This window comes from Periophthalmus magnuspinnatus, chromosome 7 (assembly GCF_009829125.3).
Source record: "Periophthalmus magnuspinnatus isolate fPerMag1 chromosome 7, fPerMag1.2.pri, whole genome shotgun sequence".
Taxonomy (NCBI): Eukaryota; Metazoa; Chordata; class Actinopteri; order Gobiiformes; family Gobiidae; genus Periophthalmus; species Periophthalmus magnuspinnatus.
The window spans coordinates 1,967,893-1,993,131 of NC_047132.1; the positions used below are offsets into that span (position 1 = coordinate 1,967,893).

Below are 25,239 nucleotides of genomic sequence, written 5' to 3' on the forward strand. Positions count from 1 at the left end.
CTATGGAACCATGAGTCACAAACATGTTTTAGCTTGAACTATTAACCCTGCATAACATAAAGCAGATTTACCTTAAGCAGAAGGATGGCAGGGGAAGTGCACCTCTGATTGGCTTGCTTGTGTCTTTGCCTATTGGCCAGCCCAAACATTTTCCCTAAACATAACCATTTCTAGCCAGCGTCTAACTTTAACCTCACGCAGCCCTACAGCAAGGCAGGAAGAAAGTCAGCCAATCAAACAGCAGCCTTCGGTGTTATCTTGGAAAAAAAATATTTGGGGCACGACTAGGTGGATCCTGGCTACTCGCTGAGCACAACAACTGTAGCTGGTTACTTCCAGTCAGAGGGACAGTAAGCCACGTTATGTTTGCTGTAATGTAATGTCTATGAGATTTTTGCCGAGTCAGCCTATCTTTTTAAAAACAGTGTACAATTGCAGGGAAAACTTCACTGGAGTAAAGTATTTATCATGTTGTCAGTGATATCAATTGCAGCTTCCTGTCCACTGCCTGATTTTAGCAGTGCTCTGCAAAAACCGCATAGGGATAGAAGAGGAGTGGAAATGGCGTTGCTTGCTGTCCACAGAGCCTGTTGGTCAAGTGATCGACAGAGTAGGGACAATTCTTTTCCAGACCAAAGTTTATTTTGTTTTCATACCTGACAGTTTTGACTGCTCACTAGCGGTCTTCCTCAGAGTGGTCACATGATGTTGCTGTGACGTGTCTGTTTTTGGTGTTGGCGACTTCCTATCGCTGGAGGCAGTCTGACTTCTTCAGGACACTATCCCCAGTGTGTGAGAGTAAAAAGGTTGCTTTGTCCTGGTTTATAGTCCCGTGGGCACATTTTCGTATTTTATTTGCCTCCGTAATCCAGCAACAATGTTTGTTGTCCTCTGTCCCAGCAATGTTTGCTTCATCCCAATCCAAATGTGGTTCTGTCTTTTGCAATGGTCAGAAATCACTGATTTGAGTTGCTCCTGTTCTGCTTTGCATTTTGATGCTTGTGTGCATGCCTTTGCTGTATCTTTTTCACATGCTGTTTCCATGTTTCCCCGGTGTATGTTTTATTGCAAGGCATGCAGGGTATATGACGTTACATATGTGAGGAGAAGTCGGACTGCAGATGGTGCCGTCATCCTGCCTCCACCATTAGGAAGACAGCACCAAAATCTGTTTAAATCAGCTGACTGGACACGCCATAGCAATATAACGTGACCCATCTGAAGAAGACTGCTAGTGAGTAGTCAAAATTGTCAAATATCAAAACAAACTAAACCTTGGTCTGGGAAAAAATATATATATTAAAATAAATAAATGAATGACCAAAGGTACCTCATTGGACTAGAGTACGGAGAAGTCTAACTCTGCTCATGAGAAAATTAAGCTCAGACCAGTATTAGTGTCCTTGCAGAATACATCCAATTAATTGGTTTTAATGTGTTAGAAACCTGGCGTATCTTCTTTTCAGACTACCCCATGGACGTATGTAGGAAGCACAAGCAGTTTGACAGTATTAAACAAAACCTGAAAGAAAACTTAAAACCATAGATAATACCTGAGCTCTTTCCTTCCTCATACAGCTGTACACCACCAACAATGGAAAATTACTGGGAGATCCAGATGACTGTTGTTGTCAGCTAACTCTTAGATGCTTGAATGGGTTCAAGGACTAAACAGCCCTTGAACCCATTTAGATAGTAGACAATGGAATGTCATTTTCCTTGTTAAATACTAGTATTTCTTTTATATTGGCTTGAGGTCTTATATTTGTGTAATCCTCAAGTCGACCAGTACTTGACATATACTAGTCTATGTGTCTTATACTTGTGCTGATACAGCCCAAGATAATTTTTAAGTTATTCAGGAAAGGTTCATTTCTGTCCTGTGAATGTGACTTTTTTAGTCAAATGAGTATTTAGTTTCAATACTAGTTTTAGTATCAATTAATATCTGATTTTTGATATTTTTGATAATCCTACTGGTGGGTACATCAAAAGTGAACAAGAATGCATAACAAACCCGAGCAGCGATGTCCAGCTAGTTTTAACTTTGTGATCCAGTTCATACTAGCTAGTAGCTGGTGTGCTGGGCTGTTTAAACTTTAAAGAGGGGATATTATGCAAACTTTTTCTTTTAGCTTGTAACATTGCTCCTTCATCAAAAACATGTCTGAAGAGGTTTTAGACCATCCAGGTATGCTTGAGTATTTTAGCGATCTCCCCCGACCTCTATTTAAACCCTCCTTATGGTGAGCTGTAAGATTCTGTGCAATGTTCAACCCACAACCCATGCTCCTACATGACAGTTCTCCATAAACCTACAAAAATATGACACAAAACTATGCATAGCAACTTGTCAAGCCTGATGCAATGTGCAGTAGTTTCATTAACAGGATTCACACTGATTATGATTGCGTTTTGAAGGGGGAGTGACTTGGGGAAGAGAGCAAAGGGAAGGAAGACTTAAGAGTGTCAAAAATGAAAGTGAAACTTCTAAAACATGTTAATATGTTGTTTTTGCAAACACAGCATTTTCAAAACAATAAAGGGTAACATGATGATGTAAATGTTATGTATTAGCAGTTAATACCCCATTGATATAAAATATAAGATACCTCATCTTTAAGCTGAGCTCATTAGTGTTCAGCTTTTCTTCTGGCTCTAGCTCCAGTCCATATTTATTGGACAGCTCTTCTCAGATGTGACAAAAGCAACCAGCTCCAGTAGCAGCATTTTTACACAAACACAGTGCAAAAGACAAGCATTAAGCTACAAGTACAAGAATCCTTACAGTCTGTAGTGTTCCTCAGAGTGGGGTGAAACAGGCTCCTGGGGGATCCGTGATGTAGATTCAGTCTGAAATTAAAGAAACAATATGGAGGATTGTTTGGGTGGTTAAAGTATGCTTTTAGCACCACTACATGATGCTTTCAGGCAAATGCAGAGATCTCCAGCCTTTAACATGGCCTTATGTGACATGTACACAACACTACACTCAGCTGAGGAAAAGTGCTACTAACACAAAAGCTCTTTATGAATCCAGCACTCAGACCACTGACGTAGCACTGTACCCTGACAGAATGCTATGCTCTCAATTTGAAATGTGCTTTTTTAACCAAACCACAAACTTTTATGGCAGTTACCTTTTCCAGGCCAGGGAAGACAGTCATCCAAGCTAGCAAGTTTAAAAAGGCCTATATTGCACTATTTTGATCTATGTTATAATGTTGTTTCCTCATCACAAACAGACCTGGGGTTGTGTTTCGTTTCATTGACAGATAAGTCCTGCATATTTAGGCTGCGTTCTTCTCTTAATGACATCACAAGGTGGCAGGGTGTTGTCAGTTTAAGTGCTGATACAGGAAATGCACCACTGTGTTTTTAAACTCCATACGCCTTCACAAGAATCATTTTGAGCATTTCAGCCCTGGATTTGCCACCAGCAGATATTAGACTTTCTATTGACAATCTCAACTGTTCAAAAGCTACAACAAAAATATTCAAAGATAAAAGCAACAGCGTAAAGGTTTTCCTACAGTAATGAAGAGTACGGCATTTGAGTCAAAAAATAGCTGTTAAGTTTATAACTACCACTAAATGACATCACAAGAAGAAATGGATCCTTTTGTGCTGTGGTGATGTCAACATCATAATAATCCAGGATTATTCAAACATTTGCGAATGAAAAAAAATGCAACTCCAGGTATGTTTTTGAGGAGGTAACAGCATTGCAACATGGTTAAAAACTCACAGGAGTCAGTTTTGCGTTATACAGGAGAAGAATAATGCACTGTAAAGCAACTTTGAGAGTTCAAAAGGGCAATACAGCAGTGACACCTGTGCTCGTTTGTTTGATCTGTGCATGTGCGTCTATAGACGAAACTGAATTGCTTATACTGCCGACACAGTCTGTTGTTCCATTGTACCATTTCTTATTTTGCCCTTACCTGTGTTTCCCCTCTGCGGCTGCAGGGGCCCCTGTGGAGTTGAAGAGCTGCAGCAGGGTGAATCCCCTCCCCCTGGCCTGGTGGGAGGAGTCTGCTCTGACGGACAGTTCCACCAGCTCCAGTACTAACAGCACCTCAGGGATCCTCAGCACCGTGTGGAAGTACAGCACCTAAGGGCGACAGGCAGTGAGCACCTTTTCTCACTCTCAAAAACACCTTTATTTTAGGCATATTTTGCTCAAATACATGGGAAAAAAATTGGTACAGTGTCTTTAAATCAATTAGTTTTTTTCTGAAGCCCTGCAAGGCGAATGCTGTTGTGATTTTAGCCTGTACAAAAATAAATTGACTTCTCTGGGGAAGCGAAACAAAAATCTGCTCCAGAGCATACTGGGAGTCATCTGTGTAAACATAGTGACCGATACACCTCCACGGGCCCAGAAAAATCCAGAGGAGCACTCATCCATCTGCTCCATCTGATGCGGCTCCTGTAGATAGTACAGGAGACAACCAGGCAGCACAGGGAGAAAAAGTGAGCTTGTTTTATCAGAGTTTGGTTTATACTATCTGCTCTTCATCTTTATCTGTTTTACTGCCAACAGTAGATCAGTTTCTGTAAAGCCCGTGGAGGAAAGTGCAGTAATACATTGCAGAAAAACAACAATTAAATACTTTGGAGATAAACACAGATTTCTATACTACTTAAAAGGTGCAGTATGTACTTTTTGGGTGGAGAGGATGCTCCCTGTTTGTCTCCATGGAGATGTTATGGCTTTGATGATTTAATGTTGGCATTAAATGTATGTATGTATGTATCTTAAATCAATTTAATTTGTGTGTTTTGTTGTTATAATCTCTTGTGAGCGAGGTTGAATTAGTAACTTAGATGGTGGCATCACCTGCTCAGCAAATACAAGTTTAATGCTATAGTCTAGAACATTCCAGACAAACCGGTAACATCTCCATGAAGACAAGCAGGTGGTGGACCCTTCACTAGAAAAGTTAGTGCACCTTTAAATAGTACATTCTGAGCAACACTCTTTTATCACTCTTTATATATATATATCTACCTATGCTGTGTAAATTATGATTGTCTCTGATGAGTAATGCCTTTGTCCCACTTCTAAACAGACCAATGTTCATTTCATGTCCAGTCTAATCATGTGGCATAGACACATTTATAGAGATGTGAGTCCTTCCATAACAGCTCCATGACTAACCCCATTATTAACAGTGTTATCTATGCACTCCACAGAGCCTCTTTCACTATTGCTGTCGCTGCTGCAGAGAATAAAGAGCAGAGGTGACAAACACAGCCCCTGGGGAGATCTGGAGAAACTAGAATTAGAGCACAAGAACCCAGTGGGACCTGAGCAACAAAACACAGGACTCTGGCACAGGGCAATTACCTGGAGCTAACCTGGACAGAATCAGAGCAAAAGGCCGATGTTTGTCACAGATGAGAGAAGTACCTTATATGAACCTGCTCAAGCTTCCATGGTCAAAGTAGTGAAGACAAAAGATCATGAAAATGCACACTAATTATCTGTTTCTTACATTGTGAATGCTACATCTGCCTTATGGGTGGCCACCATGACAAAAGGAAAAAAAAAAAAAAATTATCTTGGAACTACATTAAGATTTACATTTTAGTTGCTATTCATCTACACAAAATGATGAGTTAAAAAAAAAGTCATTTAAAAGTACAATTTTTTGATGAAAAATGTTAATACTTATTTTAGATTCACATAATTGCTTGCAACATTACAGAGGATATTTAGGGGATCCTGGCCTGAAAAGTTTGGAAGCCTTTGGTCCACAAGAACTTATTCTCTATAGTAGGGAAACAACTGAAAATGAGCAAAAAGTGTAAAGAATAAAACTTGCAGTGTATTTTTCCACACAAATGTAAGCACTTTTGTGGTTCATTTTACAGTCCAGTCACAACCATTTTGGGGTCAATACTTGATCCTCAACCAAGATATTTGATTACATTTCGGATAAGTAAAAAAAAAATCTTCTAATTAAAGTTGGGATAAAGTTTTTTTCAATATCCCACATCTATTCAATAAAACAGTGTCTACCCAGCCCTGTCTCAGAGTGTTATGCGCCGGTGCAGAGGAGGTGGGACACATGTGGACGGTTTCAGCTGTGCAGCAGAAGGAGCACACGGGTAATAAATGCCTCTGTAGGGGGCGCTGTTAATAACTGTCTCTATGGGGGGCAGAGCAGCTGTTAGCAAGGAGCTGTGACTGCATCTGTAACACTATCACAGCTCATGTCTGCCACAAACTGATGAGGCAGAGGAAGGGTGGGACATGGAAGGCTTTGGAGTGGGGAATAGGCTTGAATTCTTGGTCAGGTATTCTCCCATCTCGTCATCAGAAGTTGCAAGACTCATTACTCCAGATTACACCGACACAATATTATGGTAGTTAAAGAGGAGGTATTATGCAAAATGGACTTTTTTGGGGCTTTCTACCATGTTATAACATTGTTGCCTCATCAAAAATCAGTACAACTCCACGCTTCTTGGACAAGGCTCCGCCCACAATCCTAACCCATGCTCCACAAATATACAAAGGCAGGATACAAAACAATGCACTACATCTTTACAAACCTGATGTGATGTGCATTAGTCACATCAGCAAAATGCGATAGCACTGTGAAGGGGGAGTGACTTGAAACTGAAACTTATGAAACATGTTAATATATTGTTTTTGGTGAATATAGCATTAGCTAATATGGTGTTATAAATATGTTATATGTTAGCAACTAATACCCCATAGAAGTGCCATAGCCCCTCTTTAATCAGAAATGTGTCTGTAAATGTCATAGTTAGGTTAGTTAAATTAGAGGTAAAGGTAAATTAAACAATATATGGATGAGTTGTACAATTAACCACAAGAGTTCGGGAAAATCAAATCAAAGACCATTTGAAAGATTATCAGCTTTCTTGTAGCTTTCTATTTGGATGATTTATTACACTTGTCAGATTTATTATTTATTGTGATGTGTTTGATATAAAACACATGGAATTGAGTACTTCCAACTCGGCAAATAGTTAACTTTTTTGGTACAGAAACTATAATAAGGGGGTGTGAAGTGACAGACTTTTCATGTTTTTGATTTGGTGGAACAGTGTCTGTGGTAAACATTTATCATGGTGGTACATCAGTTAAGTGGCAGTTTATGGGACTTGAGAAGAAAACTACAAAAATACAGGAGTTCCTATACATACAGAATACTCTACCTATGTCATAAACACAGAAAATTCCATCCAAAATGTAGAGACAAAGTCATTTAGACAAATTTTGGTTTTTGTTAACATTACGGCAGCTAGTAACAGATATGGAATTACTGCTATGTAGGTCGGAGGTCAATGATCAACTTTGTTGTTGTGTCATCTGACCTCCGGCTGCGTGTCGGGTCTCGGGTGAAGAGAGGGGCAGAGCTGTCAATCACCTGGTGGTGAGTTGGATCCGCTGGAGGAGGAGGAAGCCGGACAGACCTGGCAGGTCCAAGCATGAGGGTCGTGAGGGTCTGCTGGGAACGTCTGGCGGAGCCCTCTGTCAGGTGGGTCTTAAACTCACACCTCCAGGAGAGCTTCACCCACATCCCAGGGGAGGTTGGGGACATGGATTCCGAGTGGGCTATGTTGTCTGCCTCTATTGCCGGCGCAGCCACTCGTAGCTGTGGTTGTAAGGTCTGCGATGCTTATTGTGGCGGCAACCCCCGAACCTGGTGGTGGACACCGGAAGTATCCTATCAAGCCTTGTTGGCTTGTGGGACTCCTGAGGCAGCTGACGAGTACTGGCGGGCTTGTGCTGTCCCAGAGGCAAAAACTCAGGGTTGGGAGGAGTTCGAGGAGGCCATGGAGGAGGACTATAGGACAGCCTTAAAGAAATTCTGGCAAACCATCCGACGCCTCAGGACTGAGAAGCAGTGCTTCACCAACACTGTTTACAGTGCGGCCAACCTGTCTTCCGAGGAGGAAGCAGAGACTGGGGACCCGGAGATGGACTCATCCATTACCCTGGCTGAAGTCACTGAGATGTTTGGCAAGCTCCTCGGTGGCAAGGCCCCAGGGGTGGACGAGATCCATCCCGAGTACCTTAAATGTCTGGATGTATAAGAAGGGGGACCGGAGGGTGTGTTCCAATTACAGTGGAATCACAGTCCTCAACCTTCCCGGTAAGGTCTATTCCAGGGTACTGGAGAGGAGAATCCGTCCAATAGTGGAACGCAAGATTCAGGAGGAGCAGTGCGGGTGCTCTGGGAGTATGAGGTCCGGGGCTCTTTGCTAAGGGCTGTCCGGTGACCAGAGCAGCAGCTGTGTTCGCACTGCTGGCAGTAAGTCGGGCAGTTTGCAGCCGAGTGTGAAGCGGCTGGGATGAGAATCAGCTCCTCCAAATTTGAGGCCATTATTCTTGCCCGAAAAAAGGTGGCTTGCTCTCCTCGGGTGGGTGGAGACTCTCTGCCTCAAGTGGAGAAGTTCAAGTATCTCGGGGTCTTGTTCATGAGTGACGGATGAAGACGTGAGATTGACAGGCGGATCGGTGCAGTGTCTGCAGTGATGTGGTCGCTGTATCGGACTGTCGTGGTAAAGAAGGAGCCGAGTTGAAAGGCAAAGCTCTCGGTTTACCAGTCAATTTACGTTCCTACACTCACCTATGGTCATGACTGACTTGGGTAATGACTAAAAGGACAAGATCATGGATACAAGCGGCTGAAATGGGCTTCCATCGCAGGTGGGCTGGGCATTCCCTTAGAGCCGCTGCTCCTACATGTCGAGAAGAGTAGCTGAGGTGGCTCGGGCATCTGTTCAGGATGCCTCTTGGACGCCTCCCTAGGGAGGTGTTTCAGGTATGTCCCAGCGGGAGGAGGCCCCGGGGAAGACCCAGGACATGCTGGAGGAACTACGTCTCTCAGCTGGCCTAGGAACGCCTTGGGGTCCCACTGGAGGAGATGGAGGACGTGTCTGGGATGAGGGAAGTCTGGGAGTCCCTGCATAGACTGCTGCCCCCGTGACCCGGCCACGGATAAGTGGAAGAAGATGGATGGATGCTATGTATGTTATATCTGCAGTCCATGTCTAACCATGAAGTAAAATGATAAACTAGGCAAGAATTAAGAAAAAAAATCTTAAATATAATGTCAAAAATGTCCTGGTTAAATGAGTAATCAAACCTAGTATATGCACTTTAAACTTAGCATGTGTGAAGTGGGCAGTGCCGAGTGTGTGTCCCTGTCGCCATAGCAACCCGTCTCCGTCCATCAGTTGTTCTCTTGCAAGCCTTAATGGGATCACTACATTTACAGTAAGTGAGGGCTTTGTGCACAAAATGGAGTCGCACTCTCGAAACAGTGTGTGTTTTACAGCTGCTCATTTATCGGTCCTCTTACCGCCCAAGAGAGACGAGCTCCTCTGGGTCGCCGCCAAAGTGATCGCTCATACAAGAGACAATTTCAAGAGTGAAAGCATGAGAGCAGTGCATCTTTATCTATATGGTCAGACAGAGGTAGGGGCGCACGTGTCCAAGGATCATCATACTTACTGCTGTGAACCCAGCTGAAGTTAAAGTGTTAGTAAACACCTCAACTCCACCCACAACCACATTTCAAACAGAGCTGCTCAACAGGGCCGTACCTGGAGGACAAAAGGGGAGAGTGACGGAGGGGACGAGGGACGGGGTCTCGCGGTATAAGGAACAGTGTGATTGGTCTAACAGATATCCACTCTTCAAACACCTGGCTGTTATCAGGACAGTTCAGCATTATGTCACCAAGTACCACTGGAGTCAGGACACGCTCATTTTTATACAATTTTTACCAGAAAACTGCAAACTGATCTAGTTTGCACTAAAATGATCAAAAAAGGATTAGGAACACCATATACAGTTTAGTAGCAAAAAAAAAGTTGATTTAGTGTTCCACTTTCAGATGTGATCGGGTCTACTGTGCTCTCATTAGGGCTGGGAACCAAACCATTATTTTGGTATCACTACTTTAACAATACTTTTTGGTACCTATTTGTGATGGGTGAATTGATGCCAAAATATCCATATATTACAAAACATACATATATACAGTGGTCCCTGTTTTTCCGTGGGGGTTACGTTCTAAAAATAACCTACAATAGGCGAAATCTGCAAAATAGTCTGGTTTATTTTTTTACAATTGTTGCTGCAAAACGCCTCACCACACACTTTATACACTTTTCTCAGACATACATTAACATTTTCTCACATTTCTCTCTTGTTTACTTAATTAATAGTGACTCTTGCAACTCTTTCACAGTTCCTCTGACCGTGCCTCTTCATCCTGGCGCTGCTCCACTGTAGGGTCGATCGAACATTTATGTAAATTTGGCTGAACACATTCTGTACTGGACAGGAGACACGGCACGGAGGAGACTGATCAACAATGGTCTACAGTCCCTTAGCCAATCAGAATGCAGAACACAATGCACGTTCATACACTGTAAAAAATAAAGCATGCAAAATTGCACAAAAAAATGTGCAAAACAGCGAGACCGCAAAAGGTGAACTGCGATATAACAAGGGACCATTGTATACACTTTGCACATCATCGCAGTCCATATAGGATATATGTAGGCTATAGTTATTTTATTACAACATTTATGAGTTTACAAGAATATTGACTTTCAGGGCTGTGTGTCATGGCACATGGAGCTGCCCTGAATTCTTTCTGGTTCAGTCTTAGTTGTATGCAGGGTCCAGATTTAGTCCTGGCTTAGAGACAGCTCCATTCTCCAGGTTTAGAGATACAATTCACCACATGGCATGGCACTGGGATATTATGCATTCTCTTAAGACATATTTCACCATCATGTATTTTTTCATGTATTTTTTTTTTTATTTTAAGCATAATTCAAGTCAATGTAATTTCTCAATTTATTAATACTACAGCGATCCGGAAGTGGAAGAATTGTTGCGTTACCTTGCAAAAAGTTTCCATTCCTCACAAACACATATTTTTAAAAATTCTCACCAAGTCCCCTGGAGGGCACCACACAAACTGCCACTAAAACTAGAATAAATCACAGGTACTATCCCATCAAACCAGTTTTGTCATATGGACTTTAAACTGGTGCTCCTGGCCAACTTAAACACAGAGGCACATGATGTACACAAGCTCTATTTTTTTTTTCAAAGACGCTCTCACAATGCATTCAAACTTCCCCCATCCATGTGTCCCCCAGTGGCTGTAGAGCGCACTCACACCTGTACAGCCTGACCACAGCTCAGGTCACCATTAAACTCTGTTTGTTTACCAGCTTCAGTACAAGCGCTCACATTAAGAATCCACACTGCTTCACTGTTTTTCCCTCACCTCTCCTCAGCTTAGCTCGGTAAACAAACCCATACATGCTCCCCTCAGCGGGCTGCAGACTGAAGCCAGGCCAAACAGAGGCACAGAGAGAGCCTGATGGAGCGATCTATGACTCCACCTGCACCAACAAGAATTGCTTCAACACATTTGATCCTGGGGCTGCCTATAGACTAGGGTTGTCAAAAGTATTTAAAAAAATCAGATACTAATCGATACTTTCAAACCCTCATCAAATTGATACCAAATTTAACAAATCTTTCTCTGAAATAGGCCCAGCCTTGGCTTCTAAGATCCCATTCAGTCATCGTAGACCACTGCAGTATCTGATCTATTCAATTACTGAGAAATTACATCTAATCCCAAATACTGAGAAGGAAGTCAGAGATACCACACTTGGTTTAAAGGACAGTTTCTTGGCTATGATAATATTGACCTAATATTAGCAATCTAGTCTGCAAAACTTCAGAGAATTTTCCGACAGTATGAGATTCCTGTCTTTTAAACAAACACTTTAAGACAAAAACTGGTTCACCCAAAGGACAAAACCCCGAGCCATAAACAAAGTAATGTAGTCTACTCCATTCAGTGTAGTGAAGAGTGCAGTGAGCGTTACATTGGAGAAACTAAACAGCTACTCCATAAGAGAATGTACCAACACCGGCGGGAGAGTTCCTCTGGACCCCAGTCCGCCGTACATCTCCATCTCAAAGCCACTGGCCACTCCTTTGAAGATAGTGAAGTTCAGATCTTAGCCAGAGAAAAGAAATGGTTTGAGAGAGGAGTTAAAGAAGCTATTTTTGTTGGAAAGAGAATCCTTCCTTAAACAGTTATGGGGCCTGAGACATAATCTCTCCCCTATCTATAACTCCATCCTCAGACCCAGAGCAATGAGAACAATAGTAGGGTCGTTAAGGGCTAAATAGGGTAGTCTCATCGGAAACTGGAAACAATAGCTGTTTACAGTTTCAGTGTGGTTAGCCCCTTCCCTCAGATAGATATACGGCAGTGACCACGAGCAATCTGACCAAAACTGAAGTGGCTTGGATGAGCAGCGAAACGTCTTTACTCCTATAATGATTTGTCCAGTTGACAGATTTGAACTTTGTCTTTTGCTATTAGCAATCTAGCTTTACATTTTTAAACCCCTGGTACATATTTTTAACATTTCTCTGACCAAAGGTGTTGCATGTATATATTACATTATATATCTGGTCACAAAGGCTCATTGTACAAATTGTTTTCCAAATGCATTAATTAAATTAATAATTAATTTATTACATTTCAGTTAAATAAACACACCAGAAAAACTTTGAACAAGGTTTACTTGGCACGTTCGGTGGGCTGGATTAATAAACCCAAAGGGCCGTGTGGCCCCTGGGCCGCAGTTTGCCGATGTCTGTGATAGACCAATCTCTGTTTTAAAACTATATAGAAAGTTCTTGAAAAACTAGTTTACCAGAGATTAATGGATCGCCTTGAAAAAAACAACATCTTCACAACTTCCTCCTCAGTACAGCTTTAGAAATGAAACATTCTACCTATATGGCACTTGTGCATTTAATTACTGAAATTCATGAAGCAAAAGGTAGAAAGGAACGGACAATTGTTTTGTTTTTGTTGTGTTTTTTTGTTTTTGTTTTTTTTTTTTTTGTCAAAGGCTTTTGACACCGTTAACTGCACAATTCTTTAGGATAAGCTCTCCCTTCTTGGTAAAAAACACAACTCATTACTGTGGTTTACAAGATATCTAACTGATCGATATCAAACTGTTAACTATAATGGGCAGGAATTTCCTCTGCTTCCTCTTCAGTGTGGTTTACCCCAGGGGTTTCATATTGGGCTCTCTGTTATTGTCATTATATATTAATGATCTACCCAATGCTTCAGTTAAATGATCTGAGATCTTATTTGCAGATGATGTGAGTGTATTTTACTCCCATACGGATTTGAACATTTTTATAAATGTTGTTAATGAGGAACTTGCTAAGTTATCAGCTTGGTTCAAGGCCAATAAGCTATCACACAACATAAAAAAAAAAAATTATATATTTTTTGGCTTAAAATCAAACTTCTTTTATTGCTTTATAAAAATTCATATTGATAATATTCCAATTAAGAACGTAAGCTCTGTTCACCTCCTTGGTGTATTAGTGGATGAATGCAAAATGATGAATACAAAGGTTGCAATTATGTTGTATTATTCAATGATATGTTCATACATTAACTATTGCGATGTTGCTTGGCGAGCAACCACTAAACTAAACTTGAACCTATCCTACGTCTCCAAAAGTGAGCTTTGTGAATAATATTTAGTGTAAGCTATAAACACATTGTCTTTAATAATAAATATCATGCTTATTCAACTCGTGGTGCACATCTCATTAGAGCTCCATACTCACACAGAGCCCAGCCTCAGCTTCATGTTCTGTATAGAAGATCTAAGATATGGAGCGGCCTGCCCTCCTTCTTTATAGAGCTTTCACAATGTCAGTTTAAAACTGTTTTAAACTGCCTGCTTCAGAATAACTGCACTTTTCCAGATGGCATTTCCTGTTAAACTTGATGTGTAACTCTGTATGTATGTATTTTATCCCTCATAAGCTAGAGCCTTATGCACTTTATATGGAGGTGACCACATTTTAAGCCCCCTGAGGATTTTTGGTAATCTTCTGTTCTATTGCATACAGTATCTTATTCTGTATTTTTTACCAAGTGAAAATAGATACGACAAAAACTAAATTAAACTAAAACTAGTACTCATTTAAGCAGGTATAGGCAGAACTGAACTTTTAGAATGGAGCTTTAGAATGATGTTGAGCAGAACACATATGAGACCACATAGACTAGTATACACTCATGGGCCACTATAGAACCTACCTGGAGGACTAAGGATTTATACAAATACAAGACCACAAGGTAAAGAAAGTATTATTAGTAAAGTATTATAAGTATTATTTAATGCTGAAAATCACATTCTATTGTCTAAATAAAGAGTGTTTTTATTTATCACTGTGGCATCAGAATTGGTATTGTGTACCATGTTGTTTTAGCTGAATATTGATCTTTAAAACGTGCAAATTATAACATAATGATCCTTAAAATGTGCAAATTATAACATAATGATCCACAGGCATCACAGATTAAAACTATATAGCAGACACAAGCACAACAGGTCCGATTTGACTAAACTTATCTTGCACTATTTCACCTTAAAAAACATGCATTCTTGTTTTGAATCTTAAAATCTGTAGAAAATTTAAAGTGATTTGTGAGCATAAAAACACCACTCAAATATTCAAGTGTACTGCAGAAAACTTCAGTAATAAAATGATCAGAATGTCTGGTGAAGGGTGCTTCAGGCTTTCTTATAATTCTTAAGATTTCTTACCTGGCATATCCTGAATGATTACTCTCTGTAGTTTTTATACAGAGGGAATGGTGACCAGACTGATATCCCAACAGTCTGGTCACCACTCCCTCTGTCACATCTAGAGACAGACTTAAACACAACTGTCTGATCAGATTAGTTTATTTTAGTGGAGCATGTGAAACAAAGGAGCACATTGATTATAACAAATAAGCAGCCATATTTGTTCTACAAAAAGACCAGGCGAGTCCCTGACTGGTTAATCCACCTGTCAATCACACCCATCTGAACTCTGGAAAATTCAATGGTGGCCAAGCTCACATCTTTGTACAGTATTGGACAAGTAAATCTGTATCCCAGGTAAGGGGACATCATGCACAAACAATCTAATAAATAAAAATGATTTGTGCATTCTAATAGGAAATACTGTTTAGTTCAGTTGCTTTACATGCATGATGTGTGTCCAGTTTGGAGGTGTCAGCACTGGAGTGGGTCAGTTTGTAGCAGAAGCGGTGCAGAGAAATACATTCATATTTCATCTGTATATGGACCTTGGCCTGAGGGGCGCCTGTGCTCACTGGGTTTACTTTTTATAAGCTCTCCAGTCTATAAGCACTTTAAAGGTGCACTATAGAACTTTTATGGTGGAGGGTTCACCAACTACTTTTCTTTTGAATATATCTACACCTACTACAGCAGAACTATACCAGGACTACAGCAGAACTATACCAGGACTACAGCAGAACTATACCAGGACTACAGCAGAACTATACCAGGACTACAGCAGAACTATACCAGGACTACAGCAGGACTACAGCAGGACTACAGCAGGACTACAGCAGGACTACAGCAGGACTGCAGCAGGACTACAGCAGGACTACAGCAGGACTGCAGCAGGACTACAGCAGGACTACATAAGGACTACAGCAGGACTACACCAAGACAAACAGGTTTGAGATGTGTCCATGATGGACATTCATTTGCAAATAAAAGTTTCTGTTCCATTCAAGTACATTAATCCATTTATTCAAAGTTGTCTTCTGAGCACTCAAAAGTATTGCCCATTTAGTTGCGTCATAGATAAAACTCTGCCATTGTACATTTTCTCCTCTGCAGTCAGCAGTGGGAGCTCACTGGAAAAGGAAGTGTTTATAAAATATATTTTCCAAATGTAGACAATATTTTCAAGCGGGGAAATTCCACTTCCACGTGTATTAACTGCTGCGTAACATATTTAGATCAGCATGTTATGTTTTATTGTTTTGAGAATGCAATTTATTTATTTTTTTTTGATCCTCTGACTTCCCCTTCCCCTTGCTCCTCATGCCAAGCTATCCCATTAAAATTGGCAAGCATTCCACTAATGAAACTACAGCATGTCACATCAGGTTTGTGACGTTAGGGCATTGTTTTGTATCATGCTTTTGTATATTTATGAACAATTGTCATGTGGAAACCTGGGTGATGTAGGCTTGTGCAGTGTTGGCTTGTCAGCTGAGCATTGGACAGAATCGTATTATTAACCATGAGAAGGGTTCAAATAGTGCCCAGGAGAGGTCGTTAGATTACTCAAAAATGAATGGATGACATCAAAAACCACTTCTGATGTTTTAGATCAGGGAATAATGTTACAGCATGTTAGAAAGCTTCACAAAGTCATATTTGTGTAATACAGCCTCTTCAAGATAGAAAATGTGAAATACTTATCCCAAGGTGACCAAAAGAAAAATGTATAATATGTTCTTTAAAAGGCTGACAATAGACATAAAATCTAAGACAATAGAGAATAGCTATAAGGCTACAAAACTGTTGTGTACAATAACTGTCTCCGACTATGGTTCTGTGCAGTACAGCATGGACAGAGTAAATAAACAGCAAGTAAAGTGGCTTCAGTGAATTGTACAATTAATGATTCACAATACGTCACGAAGAACAGTGACAGTTCTGAAGATGGCTCACTGCTAGTATCCCAAACATGTCAAGGTAAATACATCTCACTAATGAAGAGTTTGACTAAAAGAAGTCAAGAGATAAACTATCATATCTGAGGACAAGATGAATGTTACTAAAAAGATATTACCTGAAATAATAGCAGTCTTTGAGATTAGTTTATCACAGCCATTGTAATCACAATTTATATTCAATTGTGATTAATCTTGCAGTCTTATCCAGAACACAGCTGTGCCAGTCTCACACTGCTAGAGTTGCAAGAAATGAGGAGAAATGTTCCATAACTATGTGGAATAGAGCAATAGCAGTACACCAGGGGGTCTGCTCGATCTGCTCATTCTGAAAAATTCATAACCATCAACACATCATTTGGTTGTTGCAGTCCTAGATGAACCACACAGTCAATCTTACAGTACTGTAATTTTGCAGTATATGCCAACATAGGCCAACAACACTGTAGAAATGCATGACCCAACTTGTTTTTCTTATAAGTGAGTACATTTAATTTTCCACCCTGGAAATGTATTGTGAAAACAGAATTTTGTGACAAAATCTGACATCTGCATGCTGTCTTCATGTAATCATTAAACCGGGGGTATTACACTTCTATGGGGTATTGATTGCTAACACATTACATACTTGGATCCCCATGTCACCTTTTATTGTTCTGAAATGCTATATTTGCTGAAAACAACATATTAAAATGTTTCAGTTTAGTTTCTGACACTCTAAGTCCCCTGTCCCTCCTCCTTCAGAGCACTATCATAACACAATCAGCATGCATCCCACTAATGAAACTGCACACCACATCAGGTTTGTGAAGTTGTAGTTGATTGTTTTGTTTTGAATCACTTTGCATAATACCCCTTAAACATTGTATCCTTTTTATCCATATACAGGAACAGCTATGTGAGTCACTGTATGATGCTTTGGGGTGAGAGCTGATTGACTGTCCACTAGCACAGCAGGCTGGATGACCAAAAATCATGCATGTGAATACTAGTGATGTGCCAATGTGGGTTTGTGAGAGCTACAAGATTTTAAGTTTATATGACAGCTGTTCATGTTATTCTAATTATTAGTTTGGTGGGATAGTACCAGTGATAAATATGTATCATAGCTTTACATCAGTTAAGTGGCAGTTTATGGGAAAAAAGTTCAGAGGAAAAGGACAAAAAATACAGGAAGTATCACTGAGTTCTAAAAGAGAATCCCTCTAACGAGGCACGTTTTTTTGGAAAAATTATGCTAACATGAGAACTGTGTAATCTAACTTGTCATATGCACTTTAAGCTGAATGTATGCATTTTCCTCTGGGGTTACCTGATAGCAGTGGCACTCCAGGGGAAAGAGCACAAGCCGTGGCCTTTTCACCAGAGCTGCCCTGTCATCCCGATCATGAAGAGCAGATGAACACAGAGGATTGTGTATCGTATATGTTTTAAATGGACTCGACACAACAGTACTACAGCTTCTTCTCAGCCTGATGTCTGCAGAACAACACTGCCCTCTCCTTGATACCAACAGAACTGCACAGAGCGCTGGCTGAGCTCTATGCTGCTGAGCACTGGGAATGTTGAGAGATAGAATTCAAAATATGTGGATTGAGTAAATGGCTATCTTGGTATGTGGTTTTGATTAGCTTATTTACAATGCAGAATAAATAGTAATTTCTCCACAAATTAATACAATTTCACCTTGTCACAATTTCAGATTTATCACGATTTCAGATTCAATTTTACTGACAGGGGATTGGCTGTAGACCTCTCCATTAACTCCGTAAGTGGCTAGTACTATCGTTTCACAGCATGAAGCTTCCAGGTTTGATTCCCAACTTGTCCAGGCCTTTCTGTGTGGAGTTTGCATGTTCTCCCTTTGTCTGGGTGGATTTTCTTCGAGCACTCCAGAGTAGCTCCTACAGACTATCTCAAGGTGGGTTCCAGGGAATGACAATGAAGCTCACTGCTCCTAAGGAGATACCCCAGCAGCATTGAAGGATGAGTCAAATGCAGTGGACAAATTTCCCTGCAGGGACAAATAAGATGGATTGCTGCGATATTTGTGAGTTTACAAACTCACAAGAGTTTGTGAGATGCTCCTGTTGTAAAGTTTCAAATTGACCGAGCAGTGGACAGACCAATCACAGAACAGTATTGGTGTTTGTGCGGAAGCCAAAGGCAAAGCTCCCAGACAACAAACATGGCAATGCCGACAGACACAGTTCAGTCTATGTTAGTGAAAATACAGACTATTAAGTCTGTGACAAACGTGCAGATGGGAGTGCTTTCTGCATTTGTGAATGAAGAGGTCTGTGCTTTTATCTCAACTGAATGTAAAAAGTTAGATTTTTGGGCTTGTTTGTTTGTTGTGACACTTCGACCAATCATATTCAAGTATTAGTCATTGTGCCTGAGAGTCATCCCAGACTGATAAGTGTGTAGAACTCAGTTCAGAGAACCAATCAATTTGGGGTGAGTCAGGTTAAATAAGGTATATCTTAACCTTAAAAAGGCCCAAGTTGATCATTGGCTATTGTAAATGTTTGAATCTTGATTACAGAGAAAATTGTATATTGTATATTGCAGCCCTAAACTGGAATGGTGAAATAATATAAGTTTGTATACATTTTTATAGCACATTAAGCTTAAATTATGGAGTGTAATGACCACAAAATCTATTTTTTTTAACTTGACTTCCAGCTGTGTTGGCCATAAAACCTATTCTCTGTAGATGAATTCTATATTGACTGAATGAGTTTCAGATTATTTCAACAAACATTTAATCATGTGTAATCCAATTAGCTATGTATCCCTACCCTGAAAAACAGTCAAATGAAGCCTCTTTCCTCTTGTACAAAACCAGTGCAAACAGCAGACAACACGCCGCAGCCCCAGCGCTCCCACACTTAGCTGCTCTTCCTCTTTAATCACTGTGAATCTTTGCCGCGCACATATTAAAACCAATCCATCATGGCCGCCGCGCTGCACAAAGCCCCTATCCCCTCTCTGACATTATTTGGATATCAAACAGCAATTTAGCACTCATAAACAGCCCGCGGAATCCAATGAGCGCGAGCCGGGCCCCAGCCTTGGTGCCAGCATACAGCGGCCTGATATTATTAGGCCCGGTGGATAATGGGATTGGAGCGTGCGAGTGGGAGCAGGTTTACAGAAATGAGGGCATGAGAGAGGGAGTGTGGATCAAACGTGTGGAGCTATAGTGGTGCTGGTAGTGACAAAATAACTGCTCTCTCTGTGTGTACACACTTATGTAATTCTCCAGAGCCAAACATACTCTTCAGAAAACACTGGCATCGGGAAGAGCAAGCACTAAGACAACACAATAAGAGGGTTTATGTGTGGTAGCCCTGAACTGGAAGTCTCACACACAAACAACACAAAACGGGTTGGGAAAGTAGGGATGGTCTGATATGGATTGTTTGGGTCAATATTTGACACCAATATTAATATTTAACACAAATGGATGTTAAATTGGTTGTACATAATTTTACTGTCTTAAATGTGTAAAAAACAGAACTAGTATTGTTTTTTGTGATGGCCCAAACTTATTCCTCATTCCTCATTTATGGATCTGAGCATCCTAATTATTAATAGTAATGAGTTTGTGAACATCCCTAACAGCTCTCAGAGACCAGAGCAGAGTTTTGTAATCATAGTAACGCTAACAACAATACATCTGTCATTTTGATCCTAGGAGTACTTTAGCATTATTAGAGCAAGACAAATTTTGCTCAAATACATGGAAAAAACTGGGTTCAGTTCAAAATAAGGCAAAGTGGCTGATAGGCTAGCACTCTCATCTCACAGCAAAAAGGTTCCAGGGTCAACTCCCAGCCACCCAGGTCTTTCTGTGAGAAGTATGTGTTATGTCCAAGAAAACCAACAGTTTGCGGGAGTGTAGTGGTTTTTAATTGGACTTCTTCAGAATAACTGACATGTAACGTATGCACCTGCACATATATACTCTCATAATGTCTCTCACATTCCATACACTACCATTTGCATGTTTTCCCTGTGTCTGGGTTTCCTTCGAGTTTCCCTCATCAACCCTAAGAATGCACAATAGGTCAAATCCTCAGGCTAAAATAGTCCTGACCAAGACTGGAGAGAGCTGGAGATGACAGATTATCCTAGTGGCCTTCAAGGATGATTTCCCTCATGACGGATCAATTTGACCTGAGTAAAATTGTGCTTTACAAACTAGACAAAGTATGCTTCTGAAATGCAACAGTTAACCAGTATTTATTTATTTTCCTTTTTTGTCACAATAAGTTATTTCAAAACCAAAAATGCTGTGCCTTCCTTTACTAGTCAAACTGGGTGAAAACCAAGAATAACCAAAACTAACCCAAGTCTAATGTACAACTTAATAAGGAAAATATGATATTATTATATATATACACACACACACACACATACATTTTAGTAAAATTGCTTAGCCAGTATTGCCATATCGATACATTGGCGATATATTGTGCAGTCCTACTTAAACTCTTATTTGGACATTTTAATATTTGTTCTTTGTGAAGCTTTTATAAAACAATATACTAACTATTTACTATTCTGTTTCAGTTGACTTTATTGTGTTATTAAGGGCGAGAAATTATTATATCCTTATATTATTATATTTAAGGATTAAAAAACTTGGAGCAATGTGTTTTGCCAGTCCTGGATGTTCAGAGCATTGGTTATTTCTGTTTTAGTTGAAGCTAGTCCTTTAACAGTAGTTAAATTGTTTACTCATTGCTATGGTGATGCTCACAGTGTAGTGATATAGAGCAGTGATTAACTGTTGCCGGACTACCTGTGCAGTTTACAAAAGTAATGTACTGCAGTTAGCCTTAGAATTCTCACTGATCATGATATGAGACCAGAGTTATATTGGAGACACAGTGACACAGCTTGAATGTTCTTAATATTACATAAAATAAACCGGGTGAATTTTGTTATCATTAGCATATACCAGAGCACAGATTTACTCCAAAGCAGTTGGAACTCTGAAAATATCTTCAGAACCAACTTTAACCCATGAATAATCCATGTCCAGACTGACTTATACCTATGGTTGTGATCACGGAGAATAACAGATGGCTTAAGCTTCACAGAGCCTGTTCCCATCATGCATCACTCCATGACAAAAATAAAGAGGAGTTAAAGATTCATCAGGACCATGAAGTGTGCATGATGTAAGTGTGTAAGCTCAAAGCCACTGTGGACCTGCTCCCATATCTCACCAGCTTCTCAGTGTTGTGCACAGTGCAGTAGCTACATTGTGCCACAAGGGGGAGACATATGTAGCTCTTTGACAAGAAACAGCAGTTTTACTATAATCACAAATTGACACTGAAATAGTTTTATAGTAGTTTTATAATAGTTTTGCAGTTCATATTTTATCTCTTAAGTGTTAATGTTCCTGGACATAAGTAAAATGTGAATGTTGAACAAAAGCTTACAAAAATCATAATTCACAAATCTAATCACAAAGTTTTGTTGTAATTAGTTATTATTTTTAAAAATCCATCCAAAGTTTGGGAGTCCGCAAACACAGAAGTGGAAAGTAACTAAAGAAAGTTGGTGGCAGTGGCAGTTAAAACAGGGGTAGATGGGAGATGTCAAGATGTCCTGAATACAGGAGAATAAAGATTACTCAATCATGCATGACTCACTCTAAATACAACTTCAGAGAGTAAATGTAAATGAGAAGGGAAACAACTATAACATGGTTAAAAGCTCTGAAAAGTCAATTTTGCCAAACAGGTCACTCCTTTAAGGTTTTGTATTTAAAAAAGTGCATAACAATACTACTTTTTCTGCAAATATTCAGAGCAAACAAGTTCAACATTGGAAGCACCAACATCAACCACTGTCTGAAACTATAGATATCCATCTATTTACAGAGTATACAGGCAGAAACAGGAGAGCATGTAGCATCCTAAATACTACAATGTCTCTCATCTGCTTCACCTTTCTTAAGACAGGTCTCAGAAGGGAGCTCAGACAATTACACAGTCCTCTCTTAAAGCTGTTCTTTTGTATCACAAATCTGTCCAATACTTTCTACATGGAACGCCATATTTCATCAGGTGGATTAATCAATCAGAGAGACACATGACCTGTTCACGTAAAAAACAAACATGGCGTCTTACGTGTAAAAAAAAGAAAAAACTACACAGGATTTCTGCGGAATCAACAATAGAAACACCAAACTCTTATTTATGTCAGGTTAAAGAAATTATACATTTTGTTCTGGATGGTAGGAGAATTTTAGGGGGGGCACATGATACAATTTAGTGACTGTGGTTGACCGTCCCAAGTTAGTACGGAGGTCTGTCACACTCTGTGGTCTGATTCCAAACCCTAGAAGAATGTAGAAGGGACTGGCTGCTCAGGCAAGGATTTCATATGACTAGAAATCAGGGATGAATTACTTTTAATTGTTCATATTGCTTTATGTAGTAAAACATTAAAAAAACAATGCTAGTAGTAATAGTTAAAACTTGGATATGAATATGCAGAATACTAATAAAACTAAATAATTAGTAGTACAACCATACTACTACAACCACAGGACAGTCAATGGAACTTCTAACTTGGATTTCACTAAACATTGATTCCTTCAGAGCTCTTAAGCAGAAAGAGGACTCTGTAGTACCTGGTTGAAGGAGATCTTTCCATTCTTGAGCCTCTGTGCACAGCTTCTCCAGGTCTGACCAAAGAAATGCTGCTGTCGGCTGTCCAACAGGGATACCCTGAGCTGATAGGACACCTGTACACCCTCTGGAGCCTCCTGTGGACATCACATGCATTTTCAAGTTTAAACAGCACTCTCTTCTGAGAGTTCACACTTGTGACCTGTGATTGGTTGAATCCACCTGTCAAAGCATCACAAAGGATGACCAATAAAAGTGGGTGGAATGTGTCAGTGTTTGAGCACAGAGATATTGTGGGTTCATTCACATTATGCTGGATTCTTGTGATAGATTTGTTTTTTTGTGACAGCTAGGCAACACAGAAATAACTTAACTTTTTACTACACTGCGTATACGGTGTTTTACGTGCATTTTCTACTGAACCCAGTCCTTATTTGGAATTTTAGTGCAAACTAGTGTTGTCACGATTCTAAAATTTCAAACTCAATTTTGATACTAAGGAATCGACTCAAAATACAGATTCTGATACTGCAGAGATAATAAAAGCACTCTTTATTCAGACAATAGAATGTGATTTTTCAACATTAAATAATAGTACTTTATTTTATATTCCCAGGTGGTCTTATATCCAGGTAGGTTCCATAGTGGTCCATGGGCATATACTAGCATTTGATTTTCAATCATTTTCACAACCTTAGTGCAAACTAGGTAAATTTGCAGTTTTGTCATCAAAAACAGTTAAAAACAGAGTGTGCTGCCTCGAGTGGCCAATGTAATGTCAAGTACCATGTGACATCACACAGAGCTGCCCTGATGACAGCCAGGTGTTTCTGATCAAAAACACATGTTCTTTATTTCTCCAGGTAGCAGCTCTATTTGAAATGTGGTTGGTCAGGAGTTTAGTCCCACTTTAACATTTAGGCCTACAAAATATTTACTGGATAAATTTATTATTATATGATTTATTTTAACTTTTACTACGTTTTAAATTAATTGTCAAAAAATCAAATATGCTTAATAATATATTTACACTAATAATAACTTGTTTTTGATTTTGTTTTTTTGGAATATAACTTTTCCAATACAACACACTACCACAGACACTAAAAACATTAAAATATTTGAAAGCCATATTTAATATATTCATTAAATAATATAGCAGATTTGAGCGGGGCAGTCTCTTTCCATCTAACATTCCCTAACTTCATGACCAGATTGCAGCCGTAGATCATCACTACATTCATTATTATTCACAGTCACTTTTTCCATCCAAACCGGAGTCTTTGAGCAGCGGTGTGCGCTCGCCTCACCTGCGGGAGATGAGGCACTGTGACTCGGCTCAGGCTCAGCTCAAAGCCCCGGGACTCACTGAGCTGGTTCTCCCCGGCCAGGCGGCTCGTGTGGCGGCATGGAGGGATCACACGGCCGCGGTCAAACACCTCCTTCCAGCGCTCCGTTATCGTCAGTGTGTCCTCTGTTTTCACCATGTCTGAGAAGTAGAAAATAAATAACGTATATAAAGATTTGCCTTCCTTTTCAGCCGGGACACCCTAAATCCTCGGCATTTCGTCCGGAGGCGGGGCATAGCGTTCCAGGGAAGACGTTTATAATTTATAAGTTTATAATCAGCTGAAGTAATTAAATCAAACGTTAAGATTCAGCAACATTGAGAGTATTGTTTGTGATCCGTTAAATACAGTTAACCAATACATTTAAAAAGTTGCAGGGCAGTTTTGCCAAGACCTTGTTAGCTACCTTAACCAACCCTAAACCTGCACTTGATGCCACGAATGCATCAACGGAAAGTAAAAGTAAAACTAGATAAATTTGCTTTGTCTTGTCAAAAACGTCTGTTTTTGAATTGACAGCACAGGGAACAGAAAACACAGTGTAAAAGTGGATTGCCATGGTTGTAATAGAACGTTAAGTCCCGCCCCCGGATGAAATGCCGA

At 40.0% G+C, this 25,239-nt stretch overlaps 1 protein-coding gene across 1 annotated transcript in view; it reads right to left on the bottom strand.

Annotated features, from left to right (window-relative positions):
* The window catches only part of LOC117373734 (nephrocystin-4-like), a 272,836-nt gene extending 248,020 nt beyond the window's left edge, over positions 1-24,816 (bottom strand). Inside the window, exons 1-4 of the mRNA XM_055223162.1 lie at positions 24,598-24,816; positions 23,290-23,424; positions 3,945-4,114; positions 2,789-2,853 (exon numbers count right to left, since the gene is read on the bottom strand). Of these exons, the coding sequence (XP_055079137.1) occupies positions 2,789-2,853; positions 3,945-4,114; positions 23,290-23,424; positions 24,598-24,774 (547 nt within the window). The 5' untranslated portion in view covers positions 24,775-24,816. The remainder of the gene's footprint in view (positions 1-2,788; positions 2,854-3,944; positions 4,115-23,289; positions 23,425-24,597) is intronic.
* Between the last annotated feature and the right edge of the window lie 423 nt (positions 24,817-25,239).